We start from the raw sequence: 11,614 nt of genomic DNA, 5'->3' as shown, positions 1-11,614 counted from the left end.
ACTCTTATTATTAACAAGCCTTCCCCATACAATGATATATAGTTTGCCCGAGTATGCCTATTCATTAAAATCTCGTCATGGCTAAATCAATTGATTTAATAACGCACACTTATGGTAGGCTTTATGCATGCACGGACAGCCATGATTGTGTTGATATTGCAATTTAGAGGTCCGGAGAGCTTCTTACCATTTTCTTGATCCCATTTGACGTTTTTGAATTATTCATGAAGCTTCGACCATTAATGAATACTTGATTTTTTCTGATAATGACAGTCCATTTTTATTCATTTTTGGTCTGAAAATGAAAAAAAAAGACTTTTGAATGTACTCCCCCCCATGATCTTGTTCACTGCATCACACACTTTTCCACAAATGATAATGATAATAATTAAAAGCTGATTTGATGCATGGATTTTCTGATGCCCTTCGTCGTGTTTAAAATGACGAAGGCTGCATGCAACATTCTTAAGCTTGTCTTTCTTTACGTTCTGCATCGCAGGTGTGCGCGGGAACCAGAAAACATGACGTCACTCTCTCACACCGACGGTCGTCTGCTGAAGGCTGATACGATATTAGAACGCCAAAGGTTCAATATATTCATCTTTTCATTTCTGCAACGTGTCGCCACTGGCTGGAGCAGTGGCATTTCCCTGGATTTAACTATGTCGCTGACGAGATTTGACCATACTCAAATATTATTCTAATGGAGGTTTTCAGATCATTCTGGTGCTCAAGTTATCTTTAAAAGGTGAGAATATCGTGACTGATTTGTAAAATTAATATAGAATTTCTCTCAAAACTAAAAAGTTGATTTTCTTAATTACTAATAAAGTTGAATAATAAACAATGGTAAAAGTAGTAAATATATACACTGTTAGAAAATTTATCCTTAAAATGAAAGAAGTTCCTGCAACAGAGTCTCGAGAACACCTGCAATCTTACCAGATTGCGTAACCTTACAGGAAATTGGTATTTGGTGTATGGAACCTTACAAATTTCCTTAAATAAAACACCCTTTGCCCCTTTTTAAATAGACCTGTTCTGTTAAATTGCAGAAAATTCCTGTTTTTATGAATTTACAAAATGATTCTGTTATTGCTTTCTGCAAAATCTTTTTTTTCTGTAAAATCGGTGTTTTTTTTTGACAGTGTATATACTCAGTAGCGCACCTACGGGGGGGGGGAGGCAGGGAGGGGGTGAACTTCAAGACCTATTTTTTTGCTTGGCATTTTTTTTCTGGTACGAAATCCTTTATTTGTGGTTGAAGACTTTTTTTGGCTTGTCAATTTTTGGCGGACGAATTTGCCACCCCCTCCCTTTGGAAAATCCTAGGTACGCCACTGTATATACTCGAATGTATTCAGTTCGGTCGAGTTGCCCTTTATATTTTCTTATTTTCATACGCCAATACAGGGACATTATGGATGTGAGTGGTCTCAGATCTTATTTTCGTAAAACGTTTCATACTTTCTCTAATTGGAAACACAGTTACAATTTCACGCTAAACTTGACATTTAAGGTTGGGCGTTGGCGTGTAACCGAATCATTTCGTTGAAGTAATCTTGATCCAAGTTATGCCTCCTCCACACGTATTTTGTTCAGAGATAAAGGATATGAAAATATTGATTTCTTCATGAATAAATGTATTATATTTTGATGGCTTAGAATCAGATATCGGAAATATTCCACCAGCTTGGCTATAATGCACAAATTGTAGATGAGTACAATACTTCCCCTAACTAGTGGAATATGGTATCGCATGGAGAAAATACATCCAATTGTGATAATTATGACGATCTTTAATGATTAGTATTCGTTCGACCGTGTAAGGATATCGGCGCATCGTGCAATACGCTGTGATATTGCAGAGGAAAAAAAAGTGCCGACCAAAAATACGATTTTTGATGACCGCGCAAACGCCCTATATATTGGATTTCAGATTGAAAATTGATTAATCATTGTCTATTTGTGCTAATTAGGAGCAGATGTTTTTTTTCACACACTGTTAATATACGGATCAGTATTTCTTATCAACTCAAATGTGGCAAAATTTTTGTTTCTTAGCGTAAGATGATATTTCTACTTTAAAAAATAACACGATTGGTGTGTTTTACCATCAATGGTTTTTAAAACTATTAAATTTAGGGGGAATTTTATGTCTAGAGCAAAATGATATGTTAAATGAAAAATTTTAATTTAATAGATCACTTTCTTCATGATATTGAACAAGAACAGATGTTTTTAAATCATGATTTTAATAATATAACGGTCACCTCCTGAAGATGGTCTAAATTTATAAGATTCAAAATTAAAGATAGGACTCTACTCAGACTTGTCTTTCTGTAATTTTGCCAGAGTAAAGTTTAAAGATTATTCTATTTGCCAATGTATGTATACAAAGAAATTCGGTTTCCAATAATTTTTAATATATTTGCACGAAGATGAAAAATATATTATAATATAGAAAACTGTTAATAAACAAACAAAAATAAACCAGTGATAACTTTCTGCAGTAACTTAATGCCTCTAAACATGTCCCTGTGAATGATGATAAGATGTCTGTATGCTGCTATACACACACACACACACCCACACCATCACACACACATACACACCACACACACACACACACATATATATATATATGCGGAATATAATCATACATTTTCGAAAACAATAAACGTATGAGAAATAAAGGGTATATGTACAAGGCATGCAGGGGTGAAAGTAAGTTGGTGAGAAGTAGAGAAAAAAGAGGAAGAAAAATTAAAAAGTAAAAGCAGAGGCGTCGATCCTGGGGGGCAGGGGGGGGGGGCGATCGCCCCACCAATGAAAATATTTTTTTTGGGGGGGCAAACATATAATTTTGCCCCCCCCCAAATAATTCTGGATATGGCAAAAAAAAATTGTAATGTTCAGCAAGCGAGAATGAGATACACAACTCGTTCTTTATTTAAAATCGTGCTCAAATGCCCGCTTTTCTGATTTGAATATAAAAATTTTCAGCTCGTGCTTCGCGCTTGCATCATTTCTGTAGCAAAAACCCATACTTTTCATGATTAAATAGGTGAATGCAAATGTCCCGTTTTCACTTTAAAGCCTCAAAAGAACTCCTGCTTCGATTTACAATAATCTTTTCTTGGATATATATCTTGTTAAACCGTCCATTAAACTGTCATTTTTTCAGATCGAAAAATCAAATTTTTCAGCTCGCTTCGCATCTATTCTTCTCTTAGATACCAATCTTAATCATTGGTACCAAAAATTCTTAGAATATCAAGCTTTCAAGTCAGAATATAAAGAAATTTTAGCTTACTCTCGGCACTCGTACTATCTGTGCAGTGAGATATGTATCCTCCTCATGAGTTACTACAAATAGTTCTAAACAGGTACGCTTTTCCTGTCAGTATACTAAAAAAAAAATCAGCTCGCGCTTCGCGCTCTCATTAATTTGTAGGTGAGATACGTGTCTGTGTCTCATGAGTCATATATATATATATATATATATATATATATATATATATATATATATATATATATGTGTGTGTGTGTGTGTATGTGGGGGTGTCGTGTACGGTCCAGCGCCTTTGGAACGTTAATGATTTTGCCCTCCCCCCAATCTGAAAAATGGATCGATGCCCTGAGTAAAAGAAGGAGAAGAAGAAGAAAAAAAGAAGAAGGAGAGGAGGAAAAAGGAAGAGGAAGAAGAAGGAAGAAAAGAAAACGGCATCATCGCCTTTCATTTGAGTTTTATACATCTTTGTCTATACGTCTATATGAAGCAATTAGCTGAGGGTCACCTGATTGATTTGTTCAAATCGAATTGAATTAATTACCCTTGTATTTTTCCCTTTATAAATTTGAATTTCTCGGTAGATAATAATGAAGAAGCATCTTTTTTGCTTCTTATTAATAAACGAACGAACCAAGCCTATTATGATGAAGTTGCGGGACACAATTACACAGGATTCAATAGAAAGCAATAATAACACAAGAATAATAATGCAGAGGGGCTGGGATTATTAAAGTATTATGAAAGATTGGAAAAGGAGAAAAATCCAAAAACCTTGACCATCCACAAGTGTTAAATTATTACCTCGATTTAGTAATCAAAAGGTACGTGTGGAAAAAAAACCTTTATTGAAAATATTTAACGATTGGCAAGGACTCATTTTCTATATACTAGTATTCATGGAAGAAGGATTTTACTTCATTTCCTAATATTGATCGATCGATTAATTGATCCAAAGTTGATATCATTTCAAATTTCAAGTAGTAAAGTAAGGAAAACTGCATGGCAGCATAGTGAAATATAAATGGAACCTTCTGGAGGGCATAACTTCTTTATGTAGGTTCCCTTGAATGAATAGAAAACTTACATTTTGATACAAAATTTGAAATGTCTCTAATATAAACATAATTCCAACATATAATATCTTGGTCTAAAATACACTGGTAAAACCTTGTTGTCGATTGGTGTAAATAGAGGAAGGCACCAGTCATTTTACTCTGGTGTTAAATTTTGGTATTAGTACAACACATATGGGTGTTATCATAACACCTTTGGTTGTTACTTTTGGGGTTACAGGTATATGCAATCTGCATAGTGTTTGAATGGAATATTTCAGTTTGTGGTCCTCTATTTCACCAACTAACGCCAACTTCAACATAGGCGGCGGAAGCGGGGGGGGGGGGGGGGGGAAGGGGGGGACGTGTCCCCCCCCTAAATTTGAGGAGGGGGACGGTTCCCCCCCTAAATTTGTCGTTGATGACCTCTTTTTTTTTTTTTTTTGGCTTGTCAATTTATTTTCCTACGTCCACCCTAAAATTTTTGGGTTGAGAACCTATTTTTTTTTTGCTTGTCAAACAAACAATTTCGGCTTGTCCCCTCCTAAAATTTTTGGCTTCCGCCGCCAACGCCAACTTCAACACCTCATTTTTACAGTGAATGTGATATTAATGTATTTTCGTTGATTAATGTCTTATATAGTAAACATATAAATCTCTTTTCGTTGATTAATGTCTTGTAGTAAACATTGATTTGTGCATTTTTATGAATTTGAGTTTTTTTTTTCAATTGTGAATTAATTTGTAATTTTCAATTATAAAAAAGAGATCACACCCAACTTTTAAAATGCTGCCATTTCGTCAAAACTCCCAACCTTATTATACCACCCCCTTCCCTTTAGCAAACACAAGGCCATATTTTCCTCTTCATTCCATTTCCCTTCGAGAGGATTGTGATGAATTACATATTCATTAAATAAACACCGTCTAGAAGCACCGTTCCTAATAGTTCAATTGTGAGTGGTTAACTGATATTGACGGAATCGCTATTTAACCTACAACAGCTGTAAAATGACTGCACGAGATCGAAGGTATTTTACTAAAAGTAGAAAAAAAAATGCCACGTTCATCTTATTGAGTGCTGAGCTGTAAATAATTTTCAATATCCATCAAGAGAATATTGATTTTTTTCCATAAAGAGTTCTATGATTAGAACGATTTAAAAGAAATTAAACTAAACTAGAACAAAAGGAAGCGGGTATGATGGAGTATTCTTTGCTGCTGCACCGAACAGTTCACCTCCATTTCGTCATTTCAAAGAAATAAAATGTTATCTTAAAATCATTACGTCTCATAATTTTCCGTGACTCTATATCTATATCGAAATTGCGCAATATGAATTTGCAATTGTTATAATTGCTATGATTATTATTATTATTATTATCATTATTATATTACATTATCATCATCGTCCATGTCATCATTATGGTTATCATTATTATCGTGAATATATTCATCATTATTATTAGTATCATCATCACCATCATCATCATTCTGTATCTTTGGGGTTAGTCAATTGTATGTTAACGGAGTGGGTAATATTTTGCCAACAGTTTTAAGGTAAAATTGTGGGAATCTTTTTTATCTTCTCAATAAGTAATGCGCGCCATTGTGTTACGTGCACACGCTACTATACGCCATAATCACTCTATACAGAGTTGATTTGGTGCGATATAAGTATAAGTCATCATTATTATTACAAATTTCCCCATTATACGCAAGTATAACGTCAAACAGTTGAATAAGTCATCGAGGGAAATATTCTCAAGTGTATACCTATATTGAGTTTATTCTCGATACTGCCATAAACACGTTAAATAAGGAAAGTCACACCGATGAAACTTATCTCAAGTCCGACCAAAGATATTATGTTATTTCCCAATGAGATACCATGGATCGCTTTGGAGTTTCTTTCGGGTGTGTGACTGGACATTACACAGTATGGGGGTAGTGCATCCGTGTTTGTGCGTGGGTGCCTGCTTATACGAGGCTACTTGTATGAATAATGCCTCAAAATATTTTTATAAAAGAAGATACATTATTAAATTGGCCGATGAATAACTTACCTCGGGGGAAAATCTTCTGAAAGCACCTTCTTATTATTACGTAACAAAGGGATCTTACCCGGCATGAATTGGCCAATCTGACCACGTGTGCGTTGGCGTATATGCATGCTTTTTATGATTATTGAAGTGATATTGAAGAAATGAAAAACAATCTTATAGGAAAGATAAATCAAAGTCAATATTTTTTTAATACTATCGAGTCTTTTGGAAGTACAAAGTAGAGTAGGCCTATACGATCGTAGAAAATGGATACAATTAGCACAGCGTGAGACATTCAGAATTGTTTCACGTAGCATATCGGTGATTCTCACTGCCTAATATGTTATAAGCTACCGAAATACTTGCTTTCGATTGGCTAAGAACATATTTGATTCGTGAAATGATCCCAATGAGACGAATTAATGGAGCCTCCAAAGTAAGGCCACAGCCTGTCACACCAGAGAAAACCGTCTCCAGACCGACCAAATCTATTACGTTATTTCCAATGGCGTACTGTCGATCAGTTTGGAATCGGTTGTGTTGATCTGACTGTATTAGGAAAGATAAATCAAAGTCAATATTTTTTTAATACTATCGAGTCTTTTGGAAGTACAAAGTAGAGTAGGCCTATATGATCGTAGAAAATGGATACAATTAGCACAGCGTGAGACATTCAGAAGCGTTTCACGAAGCATATCGGTGATTCTCAATGCCTAATGCTATAAGCTACCGAAATACTTGCTTTCGATTGGCTAAGAACATATTTGATTCGTGAAATGATCCCAATGAGACGAATTAATGGAGCCTCCAAAGTAAGGCCACAGCCTGTCACACCAGAGAAAACCGTCTCCAGACCGACCAAATCTATTACGTTATTTCCAATGGCGTACTGTCGATCAGTTTAGAATTGGTTGTGTTGATCTGACTGTGTATAGCGTAAAGAGGCGCCATCGTATGAAGAGCCAGACACCATGTGCAAACAACATACAGTTTTGTCTGATGCCCCATGAATAAGTGAATTCGGCATTTGAGCGCAGAACAAAGACATAATTGAAATCATGAATTTCATGTGAAATGTTCCCATGTTTGTTATTGCTGATTTACAATTTATTTTGCATTACAATAGAATAAAATTTCAAAATTGTGAAATGGATAGACACGAGTATAGAAAATTGACTGTAACAACAAATCATCTCTATCTTTTATCATGTTAATTGGCTGATTCATTTAGTTTTGTATTTAATCATTTATTCATTTATTTTTCCATGTACATAATCTACATACTGTATTTTACATTCATTGTTTTTGTACTATATTCATGTTATTATTGATTTTGTATATTTTTACATGAAAACTGGATGAAATGTCAAAACGGAAGAAAAATAAATGTTGAATTTCATTGATATATATATGAGATGAGGCGTGACCAACTCAACAGATGACGCAGGACACCATTATTAATATTCACAACTCAACAGCGATTGATAGAAGTAAACTTATCATCACACTATATATATGTATATATGTGTGTGTGTGTGTGTGTGGTGTGTGTGTGAGCGTGAGGGTGTGTGTGTGTTTATATGTATGTATATCTGTTTATCATATTGCATGTAATCGTTCTACCAATCTACTATACTACTACTACTACTACTACTACTACTGCGAGCTTTAGCATTACTACTTGTACTTCTTTTCTATTTGTGCCAATTGACACATCCACAAACCCACCCAACCATACACCTCTCATAATATAAACTGTACTTTAAACCTTAACAGTTTGTCCAAAGAACTCACAAATAAAAACATGGAAAGGTAGGCAGACACATTAAACACCTTGAAGATTTTTTTGTAGTACTCATGGTACATACACACTCATTCTAGTTATTCAATGTTTGGTAACTAATGTTAACGTTATTCTTATTCGTTTAATTGCATGGAGTTTGTAAAAGGTTTCTCTTTTATGCAGTAAAAATATTTTCCATGGTATTTTTCAGTTATCTTTCCCCTGTGTACTGCCTATTGCACTCTATACAATGCATGGTCTGAAAGGCAAATCGTTATTGATGCACATGTATTTGTGCCATTTGAGGATCAGGAGGTTAAACCATTTGACAATTTTTTCCTCATTAAGTCCAATCATTGAACAAATTAAACTATTTCATAGTGGAGAGATTTAGCAACGGTCGTGTGAACACTTAATAATAAACGTTTGAAGGGTGATGAAGTCAACGCTCGCGGGACAGATTGAAACTCATCAAATTGATATTAGAGTCATCAACACCTAAATTAAAACAACAACAAACACAGGCATTTACCAAAATAATGTTTAATCACGCCCCTTCTATATGTAATAATTCCCTCTGATATTTTACACAATGATGACACGCGTATTGATCAGCTCTATAATGAACTGAATTGTAATTTTACGTTATTTGTCTCACGCTGTTGCTACGTGGATCAATTTGACCTATAGCGATATCCATTATTCACTATGTTCATAGCGATAACCAATTCTGGTGGCACTGTAGTAACAGCAGACATAGGATATCGGTATATTATGGTAATCCCGAGGTGCATGTTAATCTATGAGAAAAAAAATATTGTCCTTGACCTTGATAGAGACTAGCATTGTAATTGATTGTGATAATTCCCGATCACACTTTCGTTTAGAGCGTCAAAACGAGTGCATCGATTATTAGCAAGCCTAACACGCATGCCGCTTCTAAATGAATTAATCTGTGGTCTATAATTTTATATAGGCGGTGGTTTGGTTTTCTTCGGCCATAATGACTCTCTCTCTCTCTCACTTTCCCCCTTATCCTTTCTATCTCTCCTATCGCACCAATTCTCCCTTTATTGGTTCTCTCTTCTCTAAATTTCTACAATTGCACTTTCTGTCTACCTCAACCTCTTTCTGTTCTGTAATTCTTTCTATAGCCGCCTGTATCTGACATTTTATGTTTCACCTTCTCTCTCTCTTGCACACACACACACCCTCCTCCCACAGTTCCTTTTTTCCACACATGTTACTCATACACACATTGGCTACACGAGACCCACCATCTTATTTACATAAGTTCACACCTGCTAATCACCCACTCTCTCTAGCACATACACTTAATACACAGTCACACATGCACCCCAAAAACTCACCCACGTGCTTCCTCCCTCCTACAGACCCACATATCATGTCTCTCCCACATATGATACACATACACTCACATTGACTCCACGGCAGCCACCATCGTATTAACATCAGTTCACAAAGACAAATCACCCGCACACACACACACACCTCCCCTCCCTCTCATTCACCCTAACACTCCTGCACATCCGATAAGAAACACCAACACGAGGATGCACACACCCGACCACCCATATGCACACCCCATCTCTGTCTGTCTGTCTATCTCTCGCACACACATACACACCCTCACTCACCCTCATTCGCTCTCACACTTACACATATAAATGAAAATACCCACATCAGGATGCTTGCATGTACGCACACGCATCCACCCCCATGTGAAAACACACCCATACACACGCACAACCAAAAATAATCCCTCTCACGTGCGCACACACACACCCTTATACTAGTACTTCTTAGAGCTTCACATCTCATTTATTTAAATACATTGTGTTTGTAGGCATACAAATGCTGCTTTCCCTTTCATTACAGTTCTTTGTCCTAAGCTGATCGCCCTAATTATACTGAATGATACCATATCAGATTCTTTCAAAACACTGCTCAAATCTCACCTCATTAAGCGGTCCTCTTAATTCCATATCCTGTTCTCTCTCACTGTATTTTGCTACTTCTTTTTTTTTTCTCTCTTTCCAATGCGCTTAGAAACTGTTGTATTAAGCGCTATATAAAAGTTAATTATTATTATTACTATCATATTCTGATAAAATATGAGAAAATATCGAAACAAAAATGTGTTAGAGTATTCCGGTTCGCTTCATGTCCAGCAAGAAAATCACGCGAATAAGCTATTTCATTAATCAATTTTCTTTTTTGTTTCTTTCGCAGTGATAGTAACCACCACCGCCATGCCGCTGAGACTCAAAGGAATAAAAGGCTCATCGAGTCGGGTCTTCCTTGCCATTCTCTACACATCCATCCTCTGGTTTGCTCTCGATGTGCTCTTCCTTGTCATGTATTCCTCGCTGTCCGAGGACAACGATCGTTCAACGCATAAACTCCCCACAAACGACGGACACCAGCGAAACGCGCGGGGTGAGGAACCACTGTACGCGCTCTCAGGAGAAGCTGCGTTGGACAGTCAGCTTCGGAAGGACATCGTGCGCCATGCAATCAAAACCCCATCTGACGCGGAGAGAATGTTGGGTGCGCGTGAGGGACAGGGGCAGCGGAAACCAAGCAGATTCTCGTGGGGGAAAGACTTGAAAAATAAACTCTTACATTCCAATACATCAAAAGAACATTTGCAGCTGAGTAAAGACGATAAGGTCGGCGACTCCCTTGAAAAGAAACTCCTGGAAGTCAGAGGAGAGATGCTAAAGGAGATCGAATCCCTTAAGAAAGAGCTGGACCAAGCTCGAAAACACGAAAAGGGGAGCAGCGAAAAGGTCCAGAATGAGAGATCATCGAAAAATGAATTGAAACCCAATGACATCCGTCCAAAGTCAGACCAAAATACCAGTATTGATAATAAACGTAATACCCAGAAGGACACGGAAAAATCTAGAGAAGAAAATAATGTAGCGCAAAACAAATTAGTAAGTATATAATGAGGTTTGTTATAGTAATAGCAGATTCCAATTCTTTGCATAATTCATGATTGTAAAGAAATGCGCCATTATATTGTAATTGCACCACATTTTGCCCCACCATCTATGTAAAATGCTGGTTGCGTGTTTGGACACTCTGACAGTATATGCAAATATGAAAAGGGAATATAAAACTCTTATTATGAAGCTGATTTGCCTTTGGCTTTTCCAGTTGAAAATTCTTAATGAACTCTAGATCAGCGGTCTATTTTACCTCTGTTTCTCAAATATGGTAGTCTCAGTCAGACCCATAGTAGCCAGAAATGTAGTAATCATGGTCAAATCACACGTATACACATAAAGACACACCGACACTATATCATATTATATATCTGATAATATTTATCGTGAATCATCATCTCTGATTGGTATGTTGAAAATCATTCACGTAACTATTTCAGTCATGCTATTGCCAAGAGCGTTCC

The 11,614-nt window shown here is 36.3% G+C and overlaps 1 protein-coding gene across 1 annotated transcript in view; it reads left to right on the top strand.

Moving 5' to 3' along the window:
- The first annotated feature begins 493 nt into the window (after positions 1-493).
- Positions 494-11,614, top strand: part of LOC121426862 (polypeptide N-acetylgalactosaminyltransferase 1-like) — a 28,356-nt gene continuing 17,235 nt past the window's right edge. The window contains exons 1-2 of the mRNA XM_041623267.1: positions 494-748; positions 10,429-11,138. Coding sequence (XP_041479201.1) covers positions 10,449-11,138 — 690 coding nt within the window. The 5' untranslated portion in view covers positions 494-748; positions 10,429-10,448. The remainder of the gene's footprint in view (positions 749-10,428; positions 11,139-11,614) is intronic.

Source organism: Lytechinus variegatus, chromosome 13, assembly GCF_018143015.1.
Source record: "Lytechinus variegatus isolate NC3 chromosome 13, Lvar_3.0, whole genome shotgun sequence".
Lineage (NCBI taxonomy): Eukaryota > Metazoa > Echinodermata > Echinoidea > Temnopleuroida > Toxopneustidae > Lytechinus > Lytechinus variegatus.
Note: the sequence above shows the minus strand (reverse complement) of the source record. Positions and strands in the feature narration are given on the sequence as shown.